Source organism: Cinclus cinclus, chromosome 12 (assembly GCF_963662255.1).
Source record: "Cinclus cinclus chromosome 12, bCinCin1.1, whole genome shotgun sequence".
NCBI lineage: Eukaryota > Metazoa > Chordata > Aves > Passeriformes > Cinclidae > Cinclus > Cinclus cinclus.
In genome coordinates this window covers 13441758-13469406 of record NC_085057.1, presented here as the reverse complement: position 1 = coordinate 13469406, position 27649 = coordinate 13441758, and the positions used below count along the sequence as shown (strand labels likewise).

The 27649-nt window shown below is 37.5% G+C and overlaps 1 protein-coding gene across 1 annotated transcript in view; it reads left to right on the top strand.

Moving 5' to 3' along the window:
* The window catches only part of CACNA2D3 (calcium voltage-gated channel auxiliary subunit alpha2delta 3), a 390722-nt gene that overhangs the window by 161698 nt on the left and 201375 nt on the right, over nucleotides 1-27649 (top strand). Inside the window, exons 6-9 of the mRNA XM_062500613.1 lie at nucleotides 13341-13472; nucleotides 14830-14890; nucleotides 14977-15127; nucleotides 23471-23545. Coding sequence (XP_062356597.1) covers nucleotides 13341-13472; nucleotides 14830-14890; nucleotides 14977-15127; nucleotides 23471-23545 — 419 coding nt within the window. The remainder of the gene's footprint in view (nucleotides 1-13340; nucleotides 13473-14829; nucleotides 14891-14976; nucleotides 15128-23470; nucleotides 23546-27649) is intronic.

The following is a 27649-nucleotide window of genomic DNA, read 5'->3' as shown; positions in this document are numbered from 1 at the left end:
CAGATGTTGACAGTGTATAAAAGAAAAATAGCATTTTGCCTTTTGTTAGTACGAGAATGTAGGTAGCCAAGATCCCACGTTCCTTGTCCAAAGTATGTGCTGTATCTGGGATGTAGAACCTACTCCAGTGTTCAGGTTTTTTTTCCTAAATCTTTCACCTCATATATACCCCTACTTGTGGACAGCAATGACATATTTTCTGCTATTGAGTTTTCACTCAGCAGTTTTTCCATGGAAGAGGCTTATGAATACTTGGATAAATGTGGTTTTTAGAGGAATGTGGATGAAAACCAAAGCCAAGGTGAGGGTCAGTGCGTCTTGTGACACATGCTCAGGCAGTTCTAAGTTACAGCACCTGCTGAAAAGCAAAGCCTAGCTAAGTATAGTACCAGAGGTGATACACAGCAGCATCTCATCCACTTGTAGTAGCTTTGCATGAAATCTAGGAAGCACACGAGGAAATCCATTGTCTCAGTATTAACTGAAAACAACTCCAGGTTTTGAGAATTTGCAGTTGGTTTTTGTTTATGTGACAAGGTAGGCTTTACATTCTAGAAAGGGGAAGAGTCCAGGTTCTCTTCTTTTCAATGATTCAAAAATATCAGGATGCAAGCACTTCTCCTTGCCTTTTAAACTCTATTTCTCAGTGTAATAGTTTCTTGACAGTAAGAAACTTATAACTAAAGAGAAACTTCTGTGCCTAAGAGCCTTTTCATGTATAAAATTATTATTTCTTTCCAACCCGCCTATGTTTCATAAAATCTTCAAATATCTTTGCCTCCATAATTGGTCTGAGATTGAGATTTTGGACTAAAATATTACACACCCAAAGACAACCTTTCTAAATGCTTTTAAAAATTAAAAAGGCCTGGAATTGTGAGCCACATTTGACTTTTCTCTTTGGGTATTTTGACAGAAGTAGGGTAGGGGTTGACCACACATCGATCTCTCTGGAAGCCCTGGAACAGTTTATCTGAGGTGTGGTGGAGGAGTCAGACATGTGCCAATAGAGGTAGATTGGAGAAAGGATCATTTCTTTGTTTGGATCAGATCAGATGCATCTGGAGAAATACGTTTGATTTTGCTTTAAAAAAAAAAAAAAAGAACAATGTCAAATAATTTATCTTGGCAATGAAAGGGAAGTAGGCTTATATAAGTTGATTTAAAGCAATGGGAGGTTTTTCCTTTTTTGCCATTTCTAGTTTACTGAATATATAATCTTGTTTTACTTGCTCAGTTTTTATAGTGGAGAAACATTTCCTAGAGGATAGACTTTCATCCCATTAACACAGCTGACAATGCAATTAAGTGCATTCTACAGCTTTGCAAGACTTAGTTATGCACTGAATTTTTTGTACTTACTAAAAAGTCATTGAACAAAGAGTCCAAACTTAACTACTGGATAAAAAAAATCCCAGATTTTTCAGTTTTAAATAATCTTAATTATTTTAAGTGTATTTTTATTTTCGTCACTATTGAATTTCTGAGGAAAAGACATATGTATATAGACATATATGAATGTCCATGTATTTATATTTATCTCCTATGTGGTGAAGAGTGGTACAGTCTGTTCTCACATCAAAGAATTGTGTGATTCACTGAAGTAGTGCAGGAAATATGGACACAAGATAGTTTTGTGACTAAGGTTCTGTGACTCGGTTGTCAAGTCGTGCATCAGAAGAATTTTAATTTAAGCTGTAGCACAAGGCTAATGCCTCTATTTTCCTGCCCATGCAGGGGTAGATCACAGCTCTGCACTGCCTGCTGTTTGTACAGCACACAGATGACTTCTGAGAGCCAGGATGATACTGTAAGCAGTATTTTAGGGCTTGTCTGTTCTCCCAGAGTGTGTTTCTGGTGAGATTCCATTGCATAGCCCGAGGCACAGCTTCTCACTTGAAGCTCTGTGCCTATTGAAGCATTTCAGAGCTGGCTCAGCAGTCTGGTCTCCAGCACAGCCCAAGTGCCAGCTTCACACACAGTTACGTTTTCATGGTCCTGAAATTCAACACGTGCTCATCTGCTGTGCTCCATGTGGGGAGATTGGAGCCTGTGCTTCAGAATTCTGTTGAACTTGATCTTTTAGCTTGGGCTTTTTGCCCTTTACTCCTAGTAAAGCCCTGGGGTGAATATCACATAAACTCATAAGGGCCACTCGGAGGTGCACACCTCGTACCACGCTGGTACGAATGAACAGACTTGTTCTGAACAGACTCAGTTTTGGAAATTTTTTTTCCCTGATTGATTTACAGTGATGTCTGTTCAAATTAGTTTGAACACAGAAACCACCACTCCTGCCGTGGAACTTTGTGAAGAGAATTGATTACTGTCTTTGAAGTGCCCAAGGTGAAATGTCCATTGGTGTGTGGAAAAGTGAGATGTGATGGGCAGTGCTCAAAAGGACAATATAACTTGTGAAGTCTACAATAATAACTATCTTTCATCCTGCTTTCCCTCGTTCTCCAGCTGAATTGCAATACCAGTGTCTGGGCATGTGCAGAGGGTTATTCACGTGCATTTTCTCTCTTTAGAAACCTGATATCAGTAACTGCCTCACCTAAAAGGCATTAGGCTCTGCTTCAGGGAGGATGTGTGCTCTCTGCAGGGAGAAGAAAATATGTTCGAATCAATTAGCGAATCTAATAATGATATGTCAAAATAAAGCATAAAATTTCCCCAAACGTGTTGGGTCTGGAAAGTTACTTTCAGGCTTTCATTGTACTGGAGAATGGGGCTTCTACTAATGAAAAATGTTTCATTATTTTCCTTGTATGAATACATTTTAAACTCAGGAAGTTAGGTGAACTTTTAGCCCAGTGCTTACACTGATTTATTTTTAATGATGACATGATTTATACTGAATATATTTCTCAGCATTTACCTAAAATTGTTTCTGACATTTCATCATGTCTATCACTGTAAGAGTGAATTGTCACATCCTTTGTTACATCTAGCAAGTTATATTTCATAGTGCTTCCATGTGATTCATATTTTGACTTTGTAGTCATGTTTTTGTGAATTGTTTTAATCTTTATTCCCTACTATAATGTATTTGAGAGGGAAGCAACTGAATAACATGGCTTAAATATAATCGTAATTGGCATTCAAAAAACCCTCTTCTTATCATGAGTTCCCTCTTTCCTACCCCTGACATTAGACTGTGATCTATGCATTCTGCTAGTTGCAGTTTTGGCACTTGGGAGGATTTTCTTTATCAGATTGGCTGTCTTTGGTGAATACCTACCAGCAGCCCAGTGGTTGGCTAGTTTATAAAACCTCTGCTATCATAAACTGCCAGGTGCATCAGTAAATTACTTCTGCATTTTTACATTGTCAGGCCTGGTTCTCCGTTAAGTTAGGAAATACACGTGTGCTACAGGAAAGATCTTTTTTTTTTTTTCAGGCAGCTGGAGAACAGTTTGTGCATGGTCAGGTGAAAAATTATTTTCTCCAAATCCTTTTTTTTTGATTGAGATTAAAAGAAGAAAAAACAAACAAAAGCCCAAAAGGAACATATTCTCCTGGATTACAGATTGTCAGGTATCTGTCCAGATACATTTAGATCATGAAGTAGAAGCCTTAATGCAAGATACTGTTTTGTCTTTAGCGACAGAGTAGACACAATCAAGATAGAAAATGAAATTTAATGATAAATTATATCTGCTGCTTTGAAAACTAAAAGCAACAATATAAATTTTAACTTAGAGGAGTCTGTCTTAACTGTCTTCTGTCTGTTCTTCTCATCCTGATACTGTGATAGAGCTGCTGCTGTGGAGATTTTGAAGTACAGGAAGCAATTTTATCAGTGCTTTCCATAAGTGCAGTTTTTCAGTGATGGATGCTGAATCCATGAATATTTTCAAGTGTTTCTGTCAACAGGAGATACGGTTTATGTCAACTCAACTAACAAACAAGGCACACAATATGTTGCTGAGAGTCTCAAACCATATAAATCAGGCTATAAAATCCATGTTTTAAAAAACTGATTCATGACTGTAAAATACACTTTGAAGTTCAATAATAAGTAAAAATATAAATAAGTTCTTCATTAACAATTCATTTTTCCTTAAATTGATACCACACTAATACTAACTCCATGTCAATGCATTTGTAATACATTCAAATACTAACAACCATTTTGCCTCTGGAACTGTGATCACTCTGTGTAAATATGGATTTATTTTAAAAAGTGATTAAAAAATATCTTACAGCTCTTTAGGCATATTGACTTATTTTGAGGACAAGATGACTATAAATATTTTTCTATGGACTTAAATTAAATTCTTATAACTGCTCACATTTTCACAATTGAATTCCTTTCTGTGTTTTCTTTTAACAAGGTTGCAATACTGTTTTGCAGAGAGGCTTTATCTCTTTGTCTTACAGCTTTGCTCATGACATGATTCTTTGCAGCACACGTGCACTGTCTTTTGTGCCTCCCTTTGTCTCTGTCATCTATCATTTCACTGGTTGTCAAAAGTATAGATTTTATCATGTGACTTAAACTTTTGTTTAAAAGCTTTCTGTTAGGATTATTGTTATTACTGCTGTGGAAAGTTGGCAATCAATTATTTGTGTGCTCTTTTATTGTTTTGTGGATTGTAGATTGTGGAGTAATTCAGATAAGAAGAGACATTTAGAGGTCATCCACTGTAATTTCCCTGCAAAGTGCAGGGAGTTCTTCACCTCCATCGTGATGCTCAGAGCCTGACCTGGAGGGTGCCCAGGCAGGGGACATCAACCTGCTCTGAGTAACCTGTCCAGTGCCTCACCAACTTCATCGTCAAACATTTCTTCCTTTAGGTCTAGTCCCAACCTACTGTCTTTTAATGTAAAACCTTTAACTCTTATTCCATTACAAGGTAATTTCTTCCAGTTGTTTCCATCCTTCACCTCTTTCTACCTTTATAATCACTGATACCTTAAAACTGTTTACAAACAATATGAATAGAATACAGCTGTGAATAATTCTGACCTCAGTGTCTTTAGTACTAAAGACATCAGGGGTAGCCTGTGTTTTTCTGCTTGCCATATTTACTTTATGAATGCTGACAACATTGCAAAAGGAGATCTTGGACTTAGACTTCACCAATATTCTTAAAGTTCTGCTTGAACAGTTTAGAGACTGGTAAAGAATATTTCCTGTATCAAGTGGCATTTCCATTGCATGATGCTCACTGCATGTTAAAAGATGAGTTTATGCTCTACAAGTCAATAAATGCAGACTCCAATCAAAAGTTCTGCTTGCATAGGAAAAAAAAAATCTGCTGCATGTAATAGAACCTTCTCTAAAAGATATTGAAATGTGATGAACCACAACCATTTTTTGATTAAGTGAGGTTTTTTCCAATTTGATACTTAAAAAGAGCTATGAATATTATTCAGTCATACGTTCCTATCAATGCCTTCCAACTGGCTGCCAAAATTGAGATTACCTATTTTCTAGAATATTAGAAACAAAAAAAAAAAAAAAAAATTCTCAAGTGATGCAGAAAGATTATAATCTTCAGCTAGCATTTATGCAAAACCATTTTCCTTTAAGGTGTGAAATTAAGAAATAAAATCTTGTCTGTCACTGTCATATATGATTTTATGGACTTTGCTTCTGAGCATTCAGCATCCTGGAGTTGTTATTTAAATACTCATGGTCACATACTGTTCTGGACCACTATATTTATACTTTGAAATCCTTCCCCTGATTTGTTTGTCTTCACATTTTAAGGTCTCTAAGACAGTGTTTGCAACTGTCTTCCTAACTGTGGACATTGTTTAATTTAAAAGGAGCTTTCTTAGTCCAGCAGATTTAATCAAGGTTGCAGAGAATGTCCTGTCTTCCCATATTTCTTAGTTTTTACTCTTGTTGCCTGTTGGACACCAATGTACAAACTTCTCCACTTCTTCCATCTGGTTTTGCTTAAATTCTGCCTCAAATCTGATTCCCAGAATTTACTCAGGCTGCTGCTTTGTTCTTGAAAAGGGCTTTTAGCTTCACAGATTTCTTTTAATTTTTTTTTTTTTCTCTCAAGTCTCTGTCTTTAACAGCAAGCCTTTTGGAAATGTTGGCATGGCCTCGCAAGATGTGTGCTATGCTTTATCTTTGCTGTGTTCTAGTCTGTGTCTGGCTGTGGATCTAATCTGGGTGTTTCTAGTACATCCTCATCACCATGGCAACTAGATGTCAGATCCAGGCTACATGGAAACGTGAAGCATTTCCTCTAGAAAGCCCTGCCCTCTCCCACTAGTGATCCAGCAGCTGTTGCTAAGTTACTCAGCATTGGGCTTTGCCTTTTGACAGATGGGAGCCACTGGATGTTTGTTACTGAACACTATCTCAGGTAAAATAATAAGAGGCTTTTTGACCTGACGCACCTCTGTCGATCATGATGCCACCCCTACTTCTTGTTGCTTTAAAGTGACAATAATCCTGGGTCTCTGAAAACCTTTAGGAGTGAATATGCACGAATTAAATGTTTGTCTGGTGAAGTAAAAACTGTAACTTTGCTATGTAGTGAAGAAGACTGACATTTGACAAAGAATAATAATAGTTTATCTAAGTATACATATTCATTTTGTCTACTGTTTAGAATACTGTAATAGTTTGTTTCTCCATGCTGCTGCATTACAGACCCTTTGATTTTTCTAGGGTATGTGTTGTGTGAAGAGGAAGGCAGCTTGCTCTTCTGGTTAAGCATGAATATGCTTGGCTAGAATATAAACTGTTTCAAAGTATTGTTTGGCTAAAAATGTACAAAGACATTTTTAAACTATACTTTGTTTATTTAGGTGTCTTGCGGCTTTTATTTGGCACATTCCTGAAGGAGTAAATAGTGTTTAAGAATACATAACAGATTTTGTAATGTACTCATCCCAAGATACATTTGTACATCTGCTCAGTGTTTTTAATACTATCTTCAGAGGCTTTCAAACCAGCTGAACATTTTCATATCTTGTGTGAGTAAAACTTCCATTTTACTCAAATTGTGCGAACAGTCTTTTGTGCAAATAGGTGCTACAGAAGAATTATAAAAGCAGAAGAGAGAAGTAAGGGCCTGTTGATTTGAGAGGAGAAGAGATGGTGACTTGCCATGGTAGCAGATAAGTGTGCTGTTATATCCAATACTTGCACATTGATGCTCTGTTGATGCTCCCAGGAACGGAGCAGTAGAGGTTTAATTCATTATAGTCCAGTACAACTGTGAAGCGTTTTACCTGCTGCAGCATTTCTCCATAAAGGTTTTCATGCCACCATTTGCAGTAAGCAAGAAGCATGATGTGTTGATAAACACAGGATGACTTTGGAACCTCCTTCAAAGCATTGTTTGTTGCTCCCAGCTGCACTGTGCTGTTAAGTCAGCCTGCTTGTGCAACTCTGTGTCTCTGAATATCTCTGCAATAGGATTAGGACATTTTTTTGTGAAGTGCTAGTTAACAGGTTTGCATGGTCTTGTGTTTCAAATGGCTTTTGTAATGGCTGGTGGATGGATCTGTCCCTGAGAAATTTCTGTAAGAATGGCTTTTATTTCCAAGGCTTGTGCTTGGCTTTTGTCATACATCACTTTGACAGTAGCTCTGATAAAATTGTGCCTTTTGGTATGTTGTGCATTAAATATTTTACAGCACGGGTGGCCGGATTTAGCAGCAGTCACATGTGCTTTCTTTTCCCCTGATTTGCAGTGTGTTCCACTGGCTTCCTCTGTTGCTTGTTGTGACACTTTTCCTGGTCCACCACTTGCCAGAGGTTTAAATTTCTTGGCTGCTGATTATTACTCTTCCATCGGACTGTGCAGAAATTTCTTCTTGCCATGTGTTAGAACTGGCTCCTTTTCTTTTGCAGTATACATTACTAATTTTGCTTCTGTGATGAAAATGCAGTGCATATAAGGCCTCTGTTCAATTTGCTTAATTCCTGCATTCTCAGAATTTGTTTTCTCTTTTCCACTTGAAAACCATTTCTATCAGTGGTTTTCCTTGTTCACCCTTTCTTTTTGTGGGTGGCATCTTAGAGTTTCGTGGTGTGGTATTTTCTTGCTATCCTTTCATTTTTCACAGTCCTCAGTTTGTGTCATGCAGAAGTGTGGATATGAGTATGTTTCACTGAAAACGTAGAAACATCCTATCTGCAGCAACGTGAATTAATTTATCTGTCAGGTTTTGACTTTAGCTCTCAGATCCAAGCAATTGCTGGGTGGGCAATCCCATCTCTTAGGAGCGTGTTAGAGACCAGTCTAACTGCCCCCCATATTCCTAACTCCTGGCACAGCAGCTCTGTTAAAGCAGCATCTTTCTACTTCGTCCTGGGATGCCCTTGACTTCTGCTCTGAGTTTCTCCTTTAATTTAAAACAGAAGGTAATATTCTGTTTTTGTAGATGGTGCCTGTATGCTGTTTCCAGAGCTTTGCTCTAACCTGCCCACTGGTCAGCCCCCACACTGTTTGCTTACATCTAAGAAGTTAAGTGAAGTACAGCCAGGCCACTACCAAATGGGTGAAGTGGGCTCAAATCTCTGCTGATTTGAGGACATTTTCTGTAATTCGTGAGAAAGCAAGCCCTTAGGAGACAGAAATTAACCTCTATCACAGAATGCTGTTAGTGAGGAGTTTCCAGCTGTAATTCTGGCTTTCAAACAAGCTAAAGTTGAATCTCAGTCCATCTCATTAATTAAAAAAAAATTACATACCCCCCTCCCCCCCAAGCAAAAAAAGAACACTATCCCCCCACACCATAAACCAATACAAAGCATCACCCAAACACACTCATGAAACTCAGCATAAAAATAAACACATCTGGCCATACTCCAGTTCTTCTGCTGCCACTTCAAAGGAGAAGGGTAAAGTTATTAGGGAAATGTTGGAAGATGAAGGCCCTAAATGCCTACTGCTATGCCTTTACACAGTCACGTACTTGAAGTCTTTACCATCCCATATTCTTGCAAAGAGGGAATGTGATTTCTGACATTGGTGAACAGTTCCCAGCACATGAAGCAAAATGGTCAAACACCTTCTTTTATGTCTACAGATGGCCAGATGCTTTGATCTGTGAGCTGATGCATCCACATTACCCTGGAGTCAGAGAGAGGGGAAAAGAGAGAAAAAAAGTGAAAGCAGTTGCCAAAACTGGCATCCAGCCCCAGCTCTTGAATATGCTGGACCACCCTGAAAAGCATTCATATTAGTGTTGAGTAGTGTAATTATTAGATTGTTGGTGTATGTCCCAGCAAAGTATGTGATTTTGTTATTCTTTAAAATATCACCAGACTAAATATGTTGTCAGTGTCATAAAAACTAAGCTGATATTGTTGCTATCTCTGAGCCAGAGAGAGTGCTGCATTTTGCATTCCTTTTCCAGTGCTTGGGCCCGTAGGCTGTGCTTGTATTGCTTCGTGGTGTGACAGAACTGCTCTGCAGTTTAGGGCTGCACTCGAGGCTGGCAGATATTACAGGAGGGGGAAGATCATTTCCAGTGCCAGCATATTTGACAGCTTTCCTGTAGAAAGTAATGATTATATCACAAAAATAATAGAAGGGGGGGGGGGAATGAAGACTAAGAAAAGACTAACTTTTCTTGTCTTGATGGTAAAGCAGAGTATGGCAAGAAAAAGAAATATTCCATACTTTCTTCATGGTTACTGAGTTCCTCAGTGGTTTCTCTTATTTTCTGTAAAACATGCTGCAACAATTGAAATGCAAAATGAGTTGTTGTAGGTATTAGTTTTATCTATAGACTTAGCATACTCTAGATACTTTTATGGATTCTGTCAACATTAAAAAAAAAAAGTCATTGCCTTTGGCTGTTGCACATCTTTTAGCCTGTGCACCTTCCTTGCCTTTGTTGAGACTTCAGTCCTTTTCGGGCCAGCAGGATCTGTGACAGCCACTTAATTGCTACATGCATTTGTACTGTTCTTTGGCAATCTCATTTCAGTTTCGTGTCACTGTACCTATTTTCCTGGAGGGTGGTTTTATGATAAATGTCGGTAAAAACAGGTAACAGCTACACAAACAACAGTGAAGAAAAATCCCATATAATTGCAGACCAGCTCATCTAAAAGACAAGGGAAAGGAAATATTTTAATTATATTTTATCTGCCAGGAAGCAAAAGCAGAAATTATATTTCAAGAACTGTGGTGGAAGCTATTTACATTTATTATCTTTAAGCCCCATAACATTGCATTAATGATTTTGCATTTATATTAAGCTTTACAATTTTCTTATCCCTTACCAAATTTCTGAGTATTCACACAGATTAATTTATCACTGTTGCCATTTAACTATCTGGGGGATGCAGATGATGTTCACCAGTAATTGAAAAACTTAAGAATACTGTTTCTAAATGAAGTTCTGGGGGAATTTAAACAGTTTAGTGTAATTACTAAAATTGGAAATTGCCCAGAACAAGTTGAACCTACAGGTTATTAGATGATGAGAGTGTAAAATTTTAATGAGAACACATGGGCAGAAATGCAGTTGTATGTGGGATGGTGCATGTGGACAGAGATGCACCCAGTTAGCAGCATTACAAAGTTCAGAACAAAGAGCTCCAGTGTGAAATCCTTCTGACTGGAGGTACAGCAGCCAGCAGAGACTCAGGATTTCCCTGTTTTGTACTGTGGCTACATTTGTCCCTACTCCACTTTTCCTTGTATTGCAAGGATCAAACTGATTGTAGCCCTATTTGCTTCTTTTATTAAAGTGGTTGATGGCTAAAGCATAACGATATATTGTAAAAAGAACAGCCAGTGTAACAGACATGCAGGGTGTGGGATGGCAGGGAATTGTCACCAGCTTTCGATTTGAAAGGAGCACAGTAAGCACGGGTCACGTTTTTATTGTGTCCTCTTATTTAAAATGCCTGCTTTATGCTCTTCCCAGTTAAAAAAAATAAATCTATTAGTTTCAGAGTCACTGGATTAGTGTTTAGAGTGATCAGCAGTTGGATGATTACTGTTGTTAGCCTAATGCAGAATATAGACTCCACCAGTCTTGTTCAGGGAAAATTTCCTGGTTTTATTTCCCTGGAGTTCTCTAATCTGTAGTATGGATATATAAACATGTTAAATGACTCTTCACAGGCAGTCTAAAAAAAGTAATCCAAAATATCCATGGATATTTCAATATGATTTTTAAAAAGTGATTTATATTTGTTTTTTTATATGCAAATATATTTTTATATGCTACTGGAAGGACTTCAATTCAGGACTTAAGAGGTGAATGACTAAAATTGTGCCATGACTGTATGGAACTGTAATGCATATAGAATTCAAAGAAAATTGTCATTGGGTTGGGAGGCAGAGGGTTCTGCTCATGAATGGCATTAGAGCTCAGATTCATTAGGAAAGGACATTAGAAATTAGGATTTTTAGGAATCCAGGATGGGAGACATCCAGTGAACTGATAAAACTGTAAAATACTAAGGTACAGTGGGCAGTCTTGCAATGACATCCAAACATAAGTTGCTAAGAAGCACTGCAGGTTATTTTAAATGCAAATTGATATAGAATTATTCTGTTTGATTTGTTTTGGCTTTTCACTAATCCTGATGACTGAAGGGCATATAAAGAGCCTGTATCCCTCTAGAGCCTTGAGAAATGATGCCTTCTCTCTTCCTCTAAACAGAGTTTTCTAGCAATACCAGGAAAGGTAAAAGAACAAAACCCAAACCCAGCCCTCTGAATATGGTTGCTCTTTTCAAAGATCAATTAAACTTATTGCCTTATCTCAGGATTATGATGCTGACTCAACAATGCCACTGCAATTTTTAGTGATTTGGATACTCTATTTGAAATGGAGCAGAATCAGAATATCAGTGTTTGAACTGGCACTGGGAAGTTCCTGTGGTCTGAGGAGTAGAATTCTCATTTTAGCGTTTCACATCTCAGGTGATGTCTAAATGCTGAACAATGGGCTGATATTTTGGAATGCTGACATAGGAGCATATTTTTACAAACCAATGCTAGTTCTCAGTCTTGAGAGCTGATTTGTGATGTTTTGGTCACAGCTCCTTGTTGGGGTAACTACAGTTTGAGAAACAACTGGACAAATGGTTTTGCCAGCTAGGCAGGACTGAAGTAGTGCCCTTGGACCAGTGACATCAGTTTGATGTGTGTCTGGTGTGGCAGATTTTAAGTGTATATTTCATCCTCTAGACCAACAAGTAAGTACACTCCATGTGTTTTTAAAAACAACATCTGTTTTGTTGACCTTGCTTTTCCAGTATTTCATCTAAATAAACCTAAATATTTAGCTGAAAGCAACATGCAAAGTTCTGTAGCTGAGACGTTTCCTTTTTTTTTTTTTTTTTTTTTTTTTTTTTTTTCTTTTTTTTCTTGATGAATGCAGGGGAAGATAACAATTTGCCTTTTTTCCACTCCATTAAAATCACATTTGAAACAGTCTTCTGAAATCAGTACAGAGACATTATTTTGCAAACTAATGGCTGCTTTATTTCAAATGCTTGAGCAAACGTTACTGTGTATTCATGTATGCACACTCTTTCAAATTAAATAATACATCTGTGATTTCAGTTCTGTTTTCTCCTTTCTATTCTGACTTCACATAAGATTGAGCTGGGAATATCCTGTATCTTAATTGTTTCTCACCTTTCAAAATTCATGGTTTAAAATCCAGTAACTTTCTAAGACGTGTTCATTGATTTCTCATTTCCCACTGTTGAACCAAATCTGCAACTTAAAAGAATACTTGGGCAGCATTAGGGATTGATAGATGGGGATGTCTTACACAGAATAGTTTCAGCATCAAGGATTTGCTTTGTAGTTCTCTTTCTATGGAAATAAAAACTAATTGGGTAATTGTTGTGGAATGTGAGTTCAATGTTTTCCAAATAACAACTAGTGGTATTTGTCATGTGATGTTGCCGTTTTATGCATATCATAATTCAAGTGAGAAATAAAAGGTATTTCACTTTCTGTTCCAACATGAACTACTTTCAAATATTACCAAATTTAATGTTTAAAAAACTAAAGTGTTGCCATGAGACATTCCATGCATTTGGAGTAAATAATCTAAATTAAATTGACTTATGTTCTCCAAAAGAGGCGAAGTGGTGGTTCAAGATAAATGCTCTAAAGAGTAATTTTATCATATCTAAAAAGTAGCACCAGGTTTGTCTGCTCTATTTGAGCCATACTTCTCTTCTTTAAGTGAATTATTTATTTTGGATCACTTACTTGACAAAGGAAATTAAAACCGTTTTGCAACAGTTTTCAGTCAATAGATTTTTGGGTATTGAATTAGATGAAGGTGGTATAATTAATGGGATTCTACTTAGATTAAAGCACTTTTCATTGTGTGTATGTGTGTGTGTTCATTATTTTTTTTCCCAGATCCAGCCATTGTAAATGGAGTTTATTGGTCAGAATCTTTAAATAAGGTGTTTGTGGATAACTTCGATCGTGACCCTTCTCTCATCTGGCAGTACTTTGGAAGTGCAAAAGGATTTTTCAGGCAATATCCAGGTAGGAAGAAGAGAAGTTCTTAAAATACAACAAGGAATGCTATGGTTGCATTTAGTATTGTCACAAATCCTTATTGCCACAGATAATTGCAGGTTTGATTTTACTTCATCTAGTTCTCAGAGAGATTTCTAATCAACATTTTGAAACTTTTGAGGTTTTTCTACCGATTTCTATTTGGAGGTGAAACTCTAATGATAATTCATGTACTCATAAAAATTCTATTCAGATAGGCATATACACACATGTAAAAAATAAATTCTAAACAGGCTGTGAGGAAGGAGGGCAAAAGGATGAAAGCCTTCATATTGTACTAAGCTTAAATTATGTGTTCTATCAATGCATAGAGTAAGACTTCATCATTATTTGTTGTTCTGTTTTAAAATTTCCACTTAACCTGGAAGATTTACATTTAAAGATTAAAAAAACTTGTTGAAAGTTTATTTTCACACCAGTTTTAATAAAATGCAATCACATTCACTTGCATTATTTCTATAGAAATAGGTTAAAACCTATATTGTTGCCTATTAACTTTTATGTTTAATCCTATACAAAATTGATCACATTATGATAAATTCTGAAGTTAAACTGATTCTCAGCTTCTGTAGCTTTGAATCAGGCTCATTATGGATGTTGTTCCTTTGGCTCATGTTTCTCTGAGTCTTGAGTTTAAGCAAGATCACTATAAGCCTGTATGTCTAAGAGTGGCTGAGAGTAATGGCTACTACATCTGTGTTTTAGATTATATTTCAGTTCCCAAGTTCCATGATATTTCAAATATTAGTCCTTATTTTCAAGGCTGTTTCTTGTTTTGTGCTAGAAAATGAGTGTAAAAAGCAGGAAGAATTCTCCTGTCATTTTCTTTTCCTCGGAGATATTTTTATCCTATTTCTTCCGACCTGCAACCAGGAGATACTACCACTTCATAATGCTGTGAGTGAAAATTCAGTGTATGACCTGTGAGTGGAGCAGGCAGTGTAATGGGAGCTGCTGGAGTCAGCCATGGGTAGGAATGCTCAAGGTCTGCAAAGGAATTGGCAAGATGTGATAAAACTTGCTAGCACCAAAGAGCAGGAATGGCAAGAATTTTGTGAAAATAGTGCAATGAACATAGCAGTCCTGAAGAGGTTTCATCTTACAATAGACTAAAAAGGAGTAAGGGGAAAAAAAAAAAATTTGATTGCCCTATTTTAGGAACTTTTCTCCCCCCCAGTGTTTCCTATGTTATAATGGCACTGCCTGTTAGATTAAAGTATGAAACTCAATTAACTGCTACTTAGCAGCAATACCAGAGATACCTTTTGAACAGGTACTGTGAAAATGTAATTTAATATTTTATTCTCTATTTTTTTTAAAACAGGAATTAAATGGGAACCTGATGAGAATGGAGTCATTGCATTTGACTGCAGAAACAGAAAGTGGTAGGCAATTGATGACTGCCAGTGTTTAAGAAATTTGAAATTATGAAAAAGTCAGTATTTAAAAGAAATTTTGTCTTTCATCTCAGGTACATCCAGGCAGCAACTTCTCCAAAAGATGTGGTAATTTTAGTGGATGTCAGTGGCAGTATGAAAGGGCTTCGCTTGACTATTGCAAAACAGACAGTTTCATCTATTTTGGATACCCTTGGAGATGATGACTTCTTCAATATAATTGCTGTGAGTGTCTCAGGATTTTTTTTTTTTCTTCCATCATTTCTTGCTATCTGTCATGTTTTACTTCACTCAAACCACTTGAAAAATGTTGCAGACAAGTGATGGATAAGATGACATCTGAACCCACTGGACAGACACTGTGTTTTTTCAGTGGGAGATTCTTCAAGTGTCAGAGATTTTGGAATGTTTGTCTATGACTTCCAATGTGAAACCATTTAAAGTAGTCTTCAGTCTGGGGCTGTAAAGATCAAATTTTTGTTTGGTTTTTTTTTTTTGTTTTTATTTTTTCAGTTTGCTTGAACTTTCTATGTTATCTTAACTTTGGGGTGTGTCTGTCTTCCCCCCACTGTTCCCCCTCAGCATCTGCAATACTGTGCAAATTGCAAAATGGGTAAAAGGTAAGAATTAATAGATTCAGATTTTAGCTTTCGCTAAGGCTTGCACGGCATGATAAAAGTGCCAACATAACTCCTCAAAAGCAGAACTTCATGTTCTGGTCTGAAATGTAAGTGTGTGTAAGTTGTGTAGAGGGGCTGCTGTTTACTAACAGTGAGAAATCAGATCCCCCTGTGTATGGTAGTGAGTTTTCCATGGTACAGGTACAAGTTTTAATGCTATGACAAGAGGCTGGTTTTACTATACTTAAGAGTAATGGGATTTATCTTGTGGGTAAGGATGACTTCAACAAATCCAAAACTGACATCACAACTATGATTTGCAGGGAAGGGAAGGGAGGAGGAATTAGTTGTTGCATAAATTTTCTTTTGCCGATATTCTCTTGCTAATGCTTTATAAATAGTTTTCTCCAATGCGTAAATGTCTTCAACTTCTTGAATATAAGGAAGATTTTTTTTTTTTTTTTGCTACAAGGGAAGTGTCCTTTGTGTACTAAATTAAATGACCCCAGAGGCACAAGTGTAAATCATTGAGATTGTAAAATTAAGTATATATGTATGAAGTATATATACATATACTGTATTTTTAACGTATAGCAAGTAGTTCAGCTCTTTCATATTAATCTCTTTGCATGATAATTGCATAATTAGCAGAAACCCATGTTGTATAACGATATAATTACATAGTTTACCAAAAAATATTTACTGTCCTTAAAAAAAAAGTGATTAACTGTAATCTAAATGACTTCTGTAAGTTGGAGGAATATTTCAACTAGAGTAATTACTAAGATGCCAGTCATTTTTTGGTACATAATCTCTCTTTATCAGTAGTTGTAACAGTTGCTGGAAATTATGTAGGAAGAAAAAAGAAAAGTTGTTTTTAAAGTGAAAATTTTACTTTGAGAAAACCAAAAGGCTCGTCTCTAACAACAACAACAAAAAAGTAAAAACATGCATAGCTTGAATCCAAACTGATGATTTTGCCTAAGAAGTACAGTGCAAATACTGTGCAAATACTATTTTTAAAAATGTGAAAAAGCTAATCACCACCTTTCCAATTTAAAGCTTATTTGAAAACAAACTGAGTTGTGTGTAAAACACCATGGAGTCATGGAATTTTTTACGTAACTTATCGTCAAATTTCACAAGCTTCTGATCACTGAATCTGTGTTGAGGAAAGGAAAGAATCACCCACCTGAGCCTTTCCTCCCAGTCTCCCAGGCTGAAATTGTGCCCGGCACCTCCCTGGGCCAGTCCCAGCCCCTCTGGTGCCCTCCCAGTCTCTCCCCTCTCAGGGTGAGGAGCAGGAGTGCCCGAGGCAGCCAAGGGTTGCTTTCCAGCAGCACTTCTGTCTCTGCAGCTTCTGGCTGTCTCTCCTGGCTGTGCCTTCCCTGCTCCTTGCTGTCCCCTTCAGCTGGGTCACCCATGGCCACAGTCCCCCAGGGGTGTCCCCACCTCAGCCTGGTGTAGCTCACCCACGGCCCCCGGTGTCCAGCAGCACACCCCTTTCACCATGGCTTTTTCCCAGCTGTGTTTCCAGATGTTTGCAGCTGCTGACTGCTCTCTGCAGGCACTACAGCCCCCAGGCTGCTGTGCCTGCGTTTGGGCACCTTGCAGTGTCTCAGCAGCTGCTGATGGGAGCTGGCTGTGAGGGCACCGGGCACTTTGTGGCCCTCTCCCACACTGCAGCCCTCCTGTATCAGAAATCCTGAATTTTTAGAATGAAACCTAATTCCTGTGCTAATTACAGCATTTGTCTGAAGTAATTTTTTCCTCTGTAACTTCTCTCCTCTCTAGAACCTCTTTTAGGATGGATGTGTGTGTTTGTTCAAATAAGTAGAAATAGCAAAGGGGCTGTGTTTTTCTGCTCACCAGCTCGGCTGTTTAGTTTCATTAGGACGTTGATGTGCAAATATGAACCTGAAGGTATTCATTGCATTGAAAGAGGCACCACAGAAATGTAGGGGGAACAAGAAGAGCGTGACAGGAGTGACAGCAAGGGTAAAGCACTGTCCTGTTGCCTTGGGGCTCTGCAGGAAGAGTTTTATCCTAAGTCATGGAACCATAGAATATGCTGAGCTAGAAGGGATCCATCAGCATCATCAAGCCCAACTCCTGGCCCTGCACAGGATACTCCAAGGATCCCACCATGCACCTGAGAGCGTTGTCCAGACATTCCTTGAGTCAGGCTTGGTGCTGTGACCACTCACCTGGGGAGTGTGTTCTACTCTTCAACCACCCTTTGGGTGGGTGAAAATCCTTTTCCTGCTATATAATCTAATCCCTGACTCAGATTCCTCTTGCTGTCCCACAAGGCAAAAAAAATAACAGTGTAAACAAGCAAGAAAATTTCTTTGCTTGAAAATGGAACAAACTAGCAAGAGAGACCTGTCCTGCGGAGGAGGGAGTGGTCCTTGCACTGAGGAATGGCACAGGTAGGCTGAACCATGAGCTCCTTTCAAAATGAGGTGTGTGTGAAAGACATAGCAAGGGGACACAGTAAAGCCAGCCACTGTGATTGATGTTATCTGCAGAAATTGTTTCCAAAGCATTGCTTTGACCAAGTGCCAGCAGGGCAAATGAGATTTGTCAAGAACAGAGATGTTTCAGTGATCAAAACAGGAGACAACAAGGCCCACACAAGAGACTGCTGGGTGTGAAAGTACTGAAAATCCCATACAGCTTCTATCTGTAGGCAATTGTTTGAGTGAGATTGTATCTTCCTCTTTGTAATTCAGGCACAGCCTGCTGATGTGACAGCAGTTCATTTGAAGGTAGGATACACATATGTCAGTCCCAGAAATCCCCTCTGTACGAGCAAATTGCCTCTGCCTGCACAGCTGTCCAGCTGTGCAGTGTCTGCAAAAACATCTGCTGTGCCCAGATGGGGAGACTGAACCTTCACACAGCACATGGCTGGTCCTTGCCCAGACTGACTGCTCTGAAGGCCACTACAAATTGTTGCTCTGTGAGGGCTCCTCGGCATCTGGAAGTCTCAGACAAATGGCCAAGTACCTCCCTCTCTCCCCAGACCAAAATTTGAGGTGGAATAAGAGCTTTATCGATGTGGGAAATCTGGACAAACAATGTGTACTTACTAGATGAAGCATAATTTTGAGCTTGAGTAACTGTGACTGTCAGGATGGCTTTATTATGCACAGGGATTAGCAGAATGAACACTTGTATGTATTTCTGCATATCTCTCTCTCTCTATATATGTAGATATAAATGCATATATGTAGAAAGTAGAATTCACTGCAGGTCTTTCCAGAGAATAAACATAAAAGGATAATGTTAAAGATCATTTTAGCTTTCATGGGTAGGTTGTTGCAATATCCATCTGAAATTGCTGGACTAGATGATTGAATTGCAAAAAAAAATTATTGAAATACAAGAGTGATTTTGTGCTGCCTGTGCTAAAATTTAAGGTCAGTTCACTGGTGCATGAACTAAAATATCTGCAACAACAAGAGAAAAGACATATTTCACTTTGAAGTATAATTCCAAGTCAAGCATTAAATTAACAATATTATCATAAAACGAGTACTAATTTTGTCAAATACTGAAATTTTTAAAATGCTTTTATACAAACTCTACACTGAATTAGCAAAATATTAACTGAGCCAAGAATGTTAATTTTAGTGCTTTAGACATACTCTTTTAGCAAAATAATTAGAATAAAAGTATTTTTTAATTCAAAGCACAGTAGTATAGCTCTCAGTATTAATATGTAGAATTTTCCAATATAAATAATCTCCTTTTTTTTTTTTAATTCCTAGAGAATAGACCATGGATAAATTTACTTTTCAGCTTTCCTCAATAATTAGATTCTGTAGAACTGATGTGTGAGCAGGCTGACAAAGAGAGGCAGCCAAAATGAACCTCCATATGAAGTCTCCAAGCAGTGGGCTGTGCTTGTGAGCCACTTGTTTGGCACAGCAAACTGTGGAAACACCAATTAACCAATTCATTTGGTTCCTTTTCCTTTTCTGGATTGGCTGGGCTGAATTGGATATCTGAATATGCTTTAATATAATGTGAAATCTTTTATCTGTGTATTGTTGCACAACAAAATGGGAATTTATTTTATTTCTGTGGACCTTGTGCTAGGCAGCTTAAATGTGACAAAGAAGAAGTATGGAAAATGCTAAGGAAAATGTATTCTACTTGTGTAGGTGTTCTAAAACCATATATATCTCATTTTCAGAATATGAATGGTATCTTATTACAGAATGTAGGCCAGCAGCTCTCTAAATAACTGTATGGCTTCTCCTAGTTCACATTGTAGCCCACTTACATTTTTATGCCTATTGTGCAAAGAAATAAAAAGAGGGACAAAATGATGTGAAGTAATAAGACAGATAACTGTAACTATATAAATAAAATAATAAATATCAGTGTAATAACATGTTTAAATTACAAGAATAAACAGGGGTTTTCAAAGAGGAGCTCAGAAAGGAAGGCAATTATTTTTTACCTCCCTCCCCTCAGCAAAACACAGGCTATTCCCAGCTATTGTGCAGGTATCAGCTCTCCCAGCTACTGCTGTCACTGATGTCATGTGCAGAGATGTCACATCACACGCCAGGCTACGGAGGAATGGGACATGTAACACTAGGAAAGGTGAGAAAACAGCATAATGCAAGAACTCTTGAAAAGCCAAATGCAGGCTTTCACTGAGGTAAATTAACAAGACATCTATACTGGGCATTCCTGGTGAAGTCAGCAGTGGTTAATCAGAACAGGGAGTTATTTCACTAAATACAAAATTTTAAATGTCAGAAGAAATGCAGGACTAAGTCCAAATTACTGATGAGGTAGTGGGGAGGTGGAGGAAGGGAGAATTTCTGCACTTCTTGCACTTTAAAGTTTTGGCACAGTTAAAAGAAGCCATCATCAGTACCACTGTAAAACACTCTATGACAAGGGCAAAGAAATCAAATATAAGCTATAAAGCACAAATTAGGTGTTTTGCTAGAAAATTAAAATTCTGCTAAGGATCTCATCAAGTGGATATTCAAGTTTAAGGAGAAAACACTGCTTGAATGTTTTCACATGTTACATCAGAATGCAAGTTTTTGAGGACTTCATTAAGTAAATTCATTAGGAACTGAAATAATTCTATCCAGTGATTTTTTTACCATCTCCTTATATTTGAGATTTTTAAAAAAATTAGATAGTGTTTCCAATTAGTAGAGAGATAAAAATTAAAATAGGTCATTAAAATGCACCCTTGCAAGAATTGAAACCATGAGAAGCTTCTACACATTTTTATGTAAAGATTTTTCTTACTGTGCTTTCATTTGTATCTGTTCAGATGCACAACACAGAACACTTCCAAGTTATGCTTGTTATCTTAGAACACCATTACATAAAATATACCTTTTCCTGAATGTTGACACCATTCAGCTACTTCTGCCATGAACACTACATTGCTTAAGTTATTTTTTGGTAGTAGTAATCTCAAGGTGAATGAGATGCCACAGCTGGAAATAGTGACACAATCTTCCTGGGTTTCAGAAGGATCAATGTCTACATTTTCTAGGTTATTGTGTTCTCTGTGTGCCAATGAAAATTTTAAATTACCCTTTTCTGAAGCAGGTTCCTTCTATGAAAGGGGGCTCTGAAGGGACTTGAAGCACATCCTCTGTGAACACATGAGCATCCTTTATCCTGCACAACTGAGGACACTGAAGGCTTAGTGGGAAACTACTGGGAATCCTCTGAGCTGTGGTGCAGCTGCAGTCTCTGAATAGCCTGATGGCATGAGTTGTTCAAACTAGTAGTTAAATCTTATAGAAATCCAGTGGACAGAAATTGCAACTATTTAGATGCAAGGCCTGATAGAGTAGGAAGTTGTTTAATTTATTTGCTGGTAGTTATAGAACTCAAAAACAAAAAAAAAAAAGTGGTGTTACTACAACATTAGCAAACATTGAGTTTACTTGCATGCAAGTGTTTGAGCCTTTAGCATTTTATTACATGTTGTCCAGCTGCAGACACTATGCCTGGTATGATATAAATGTATTCTCTTGTAGTTTCCAATGACAGATACAGAGATAAAACTAAGAACATGCTTAGCTGAAAAATATCTTGATTAAAGAACATATTATGAAAAACCTGTATATGACCAGAAAAAAAGCTTCGGAATAGGGGCTGGTGTACCAGAGTCTGTCACAGATTTTCACTATTTTATTTTTAAAAATAGAATGTTGTATGGTCTTGACTTCGGACTATAATAAGAGATGCTGTGTAGATTTGGAATTATTATTTCGCAATGACTCTCAGGAGATAGATTGGAAAGTGGTTTGAAGAGAGAAACTACTGGGGAAAGCACATCATTTCTCAGATCAATAAACTGTTACGAGGCTGAGAGGCACACAGGACACTCTCAGTGATTCTAAACTTCTAGAAGCCTTTGCCTTGTACTTTGTATTACCTATGGAGCATGGGAAAAGCCCATGCACTCTCATACATTGAAATAACATTGATGGCAATAAAACAATCAGGGAAGCATGCAAACCTGCTGCAGAAATTATGTTGATACGTCTTTAAAGTATTTTTTGCTTGTTTCTATGTAACCAGTTCCTATGCTGATTTAAGTCACCTGAATATCCAGCAACAGGAAGGTACTGTGGGTTTGTATTCCTTATAGTGAGGACTGAGTCTGGCACAGTGCCTTCAGGCAGTTCAGGTGAAACACTTCCCTGTGCAAGAGTCATTATGTGCTGATGAACGTGGTGAGCAGTGCAGGGCTGCAATGGAGGGTGACCACAGTGTCCAGAGTGGGTCGGGTTGCAGGGCTCTGTGGTGTAGAGAGAGCAGTGGTGCTGAACTGAAGGGAGCAGAGCAAATTTGGAGCCACAGGCAGAGAGAGACAGTGAGAATTCACAGTGACAGAGACCCCTGTCTGCACCGCATTTTCTTCTGAGCCGTTCAGGGAGGGCTTGCTGTATTCCCACTGAGGTGGAGGAAGAAGGGAGTAAACACATTAATCTAGTGAAATGTTTTTCCTGATTGTTTTTGTGTTGTTTACTGTGGATGTGCTGGTTCACTTAATCCTTTATGAAAAGATGAAACCACCTAAAGCCTAGATGTAAAGCCCTTACAGTTTGATCTGTAATAATTTATTAAGTTGCCTACTTCTAAAGGAGATCAAATTAGCAGGTGAAGGAGTTCAGTTAAGGCTCTATCTAGAGAACTATTTGTTGAAGGTACTGCTTTATTCATTTGACCTGTGTTGAAAGGTTTAAATGATTGAAACAAGTCCAATTTTCAAATTTCAATCAATCATCCATTTCGAGTTCTACCACCTGCAGATGAGAGTTCATTTTTATTTTAATGCTTAGGATGCTTCTGAATGTAGGACTAGGCTATATAACTATCTACACCTTGTGAGAAAACCAGATAATTCCTTCAAGATCTGTCACATTCATTACTTTCTGTATAGTAAGCCACTCTGCTTGGCTGAAATTTTGAAAATTGTCAGTCATTTATGGGATTGATTCAATTTACAGATTCTTTTGGTGTAGTTGTTTCCAGTGTGAACCTTTTAATATGTTAGACAGTGCCACAAATATTTTTCAGGACTTTTCTTATATGTAGAAAAGAACTGTGAGTTTATCTTGTGATGTATCAAAAATGATCTCTTAATATTATCCAGATTTCAGTTTGAGGGATATTTTTGCCAGCTAGTGGTATATAGTACCCTTAAGTCCTCCTGAGTTTTGGCATCCATTCAATGCTCCTTTAGAAGTATAAGCCTCTGAAAAATTAAGAATCACGTAAAAGGAAAAGAAACACCACGGCCAGTTTTTAAAAACGAACAAAATCCTTTTGTTCTTGTGTTCTGTGCCTATTTCATTCACTGTAGTTCTAAGTCATTAAATTGACTTGTATCTTCCAAGCTTTTAATTAAATTTTTCATCATACTTTGTATTTCCCTCTGTAGTATAATGAAGAACTCCACTATGTAGAGCCATGTCTGAATGGAACATTAGTTCAAGCAGACAGAGCCAACAAAGAGGTAAGGAATGAAAGTAACAAAACAATGAAGAGCTGGGATGCAGTGGGCAACAATGTGCTATACTGATCTTTTCCTAGTACAATGCATTCCCTTATTAAAATTTATTAATTATTCTACTCATGGCGTTTTAAAGGAGTTTTATGTGACTCCATAGAAAGAAAGAAATAATCTCCTAGTCAATTTGGTTGAATAAACTTAATGGAAAATTGCAGGAGTCATTGAAAATATACTGTTACTAAAGTTTGGTAATTATTTTAAGTGAAATATTTCAACCACTTTAAATTGAACTATCATTCTGTTAACAAAAATTACTGAGGAAGAGATTGCATTCTTAACTCAAAGTAACACTAAAGTTGAAGCAAAATCTCCAAACAAATGAAATACTATAAGAATAAAAGAATTTAACATTCTAAATAAGCTTGTCAATTTAATAATGTACTGATTCAAGAATGTTCTGTGAAAATGTTCGGATTAATTATATCCTGCTAGAAAGTTTTTTTGTGAAAAAAACCCATTATGGTGACAGCAGTGCAAGTTTTGTTTGAATAGAGATTGCAATATGAATCTGTAGCTTGAAGTTTAGTTTATTGCCTGACAGTTTTCTGCAGTGGTTCTGTGCAGGCACACTTTAGGAGCTGAGGTAAGATTGTTTATGCCATGTGAAATTATGAAATAGGATGGCTGAAATGCCCTGTGAATCTTGTAGAGGGAAAGGTCTGTTAAAATGAGCCATGTTTGTTATTACAGAGCTTCTGCCTTCTAAGGCTTCCTCTTTTCTTAAAGGGGTTTGTCCATGCCTGTGGCTGGAGAGGGCAGCCATCATAAGTCTTTCTTTAACTAGTTTCTGTTTTCACTAAAAGAAAGCGAACAGAAAAGTTTCTGCTCAACACCCAGTGTGGTAGTTCATTTGTGCTCAGGCTGTCACTGCTCTGCTACAGGAAATAGAGAACACAGCTCTGGAAACATCCTTTCAAGTGTGTCAGTGCTTGGTTTCTTTATGTTTACCAAGACAAAATGATTTTTGATGTTGTTTTGCTGATCTTTACTCCATTGCATTACTCCTGAGAGTTTTTTGCATTTTATCTGTGTCCTACAGAAATTATTCCTCTTTTGTATAGTTGATATTTACCACTGTAGGTATCTAAATATCACTTGGTTGCTATGTGGGTGCGAATTGTTTCTAATAATTTAATGTTGAGGTCCCTTATTTATGAATTGTGATGCAGCTTTCTAAATGTGCACTTTATTGTGGGTGCATCAGATGAGCCACATGAAGTCTACGCAAGTTCTAGATGCAGACCTAAAGATTCAAATGTATTGCCCAGATGTCCTGTTTGGAATTAACCCTACAGTTAACCTTTCCATCATTCTGCAACTGATCAAAATGCAGATTACCCCACACCCATATGTCACTTAATGTCAGATTTATTTTAATTTAATTGATCAGAAAGATTTTATGCTTCCCAGGTGATGCTCGTATTTTATGAAAATAGCTCAATTTTTCAAAATAACTGAGTAAAAGTTTGTATTTTGTTTTTCAGGGTAAACATTGATAGAATTTCTGGTTAGCAAATTTATTTATTTATTTATTTATTTACGGAATAACTTTGTCCTTTGTCCATAAACTGAATAATATACAAGGTGTGGGGAAAAAAATGAAATGTGACCTTTTTTCTAGTTGGTTATATTAGTGAGGTAGTGCATGTTCTGTTTGTGGAAGGCCAGAACTGGAGAAAAAACCTGGGACAGGTAGCATGTAATAGTTTGGTGCATTTGTATATGCCATGACTATGCCAATCTTAATTTCTTTCTTGTATGTGAGCTTATATGTTCTTATATCATTTTTCTAGACACTGTAATGAAGTTAAAATTTTATTTTCCTAAACACTAGAAGGCACAAAAGTTCCGTTGTCCCCAGTATAGCTCAGAGTACAAAGTAAAGGTTGTCCAAGGAGGTGGACAGCCATTTAATCCTACACGAGTAATTCAGTTATCATGCTCCTGAACCCAGTTAAAAACAGCTTTCTGAAATATCTGATACTGTTGTAAGATGTGATACTGTGTGATTTGACTGTACTGACACAGCAAATTTATCTGGGGGCCTCATCAAAATCTCACTGAATTAACTGGGAAATTGTCTTGAATTCATAGCTCTTTGGTCAGGCCCATAGAAAAAGATGTCCTAAAATGTTGTTCATGTGCAAATTCCAAAATTGGTCCAGAGTTATCAGAGTGTTTAGCTGTGTTTTGGACCTCATCAAAAGTATTCAACTGTTTGGGTTGTAAGTTTTATTTCTGTGAGTCTCACAGACGCACCAGACTACTCAAAAAAGTTTTGTCTTTTTTTTTTTCATGTAATTGCCACTGGTCCATTGTAATATATATTAAAAAAGTAGATAAAATTGCACTTTCTCAACCAGACTTACAAGGTAAATACTCCTTTGCAAGTTCACTGGTAATAATAACAACTCTTTCTTTTCTTTTGTTTATGAAATTATAAAACACCCAAGAAAAATATCAAGACAAACACTGCGTTTTGTAGCTTTTCCAAGCAGTCATTATCAGCATGTGACCTTGTTTCTGTACTGGAAAAGCAGAGCAGGAGATTGACAGGCAATGTTTTGATGCAATCTATTTTTTTCAATTTACATATGCCTACATGTGCCTGATTTTTTTGAATTCAAACCTAGGTCTGAAAACATTGCTATATATTTTGTTCAGAATTTTTTATCCTTCATTTTTGGGTCAAATATTCTCCTCCATTGAATGGGTGGAAGGATAAATCACATCTGTTACTAACAGGATAAGCTTTACTAGCATCAAAAGGAATACAAATATTTAAAAAAAGTTAGAAAAATTTTTCTTTAGCTGGCAAATATCTATTCTCAAATTATAACTTTAAATAGAAACAATTAAAAGTTGCTGTAATAGTATTTCATATTGCTGTAGATCTATTTCATGTGGAAAAAGGAGGTCTATGTTTGCAGGGAGTGAATTTTTAGCAGTTCACTCTATCACTCTTTTATGCTGCTATTCATAATCCTGACCTTTCTTAAGACACATATCACTGCAACACTGTGGCTGGAAACATGCATGTGCCAAATAGCTTTACCAAACTATTAGCTTATGCTAAATAAACTTGAATTTCTACCATTTTGGCAATTTTTTTTCCCCCCTTAATTCATGACTTTCAGTATAAGAAATTCCCATTAAGTGATCCTTAAGGAAAAAATTCCCCCTGTGACGTACACGGATGCACACCCCAGATCTTGCTAGCTGCATCTTGCTAGGTTCATCTGACATCACTTGTACCAAATAGAGACAGGTTTTAAAAGCAGAGATAAGAAATTATTCTGAGATGCTTGGAGCTTTTAATCTCATGGAAAGCAGCTGTCTCAATAACTCCAAATAAAAATTGCTCTCACAGGATCAGTACCCCAGTCTATATTTGTCTTGAAATTATTTATTGAAGAGCTGCTTTGCTGTCTGCAAGGCTCAGATATTTTCAAATGGAATCTTTCCACTCTGAGGAATTCACTTAAACACGTTGAGTGGCGTTCTTTGAAAAGTGTTTAATCTCTCAGCTTTAACAAAACAAAGAACCAGAATCTAGAATAGCTGTCTTTATCACTTACACTTCATTTGTAGAGAGCTGAAGGGCAAACCAGGCTTCTCAGCAGAATAAATGGGATTAATTTATACTAACCTGGGCAGCCGGGGCAGGGCTGCGTATGGGCAGAGACCAAGTCCTCCTTTCTGGGGAGAGCCCAGAGTGATGTTTGCTCCTGCTGAGAGGCTCTGTGGTGCCAGCACAGCCAGCCCCGCTCATGCCAAGCCCTTGCCCAGCCACAAACTTGGCTCTGCAAGGTTCAGGCATGAGTGGATCCTGAGTTTGGCACCTGCAGCATCCTCCTGCAGGCAGCTGAGCTACAGCCAGAGCCTCTTGTGTTCCCTGGCACAGCCTAAGATGAGACCTGGGAGCATCTTCAGGGAATGGAAGGATTTTTTTTTTTTTTTGTAGGCTGCAGGAAACAGCTTCAGGCCCAGGGCTTATAGTAGCCTGGGAAATGAGTGCTTCTTAGTGGTGTTGGTGCTGAATATTCA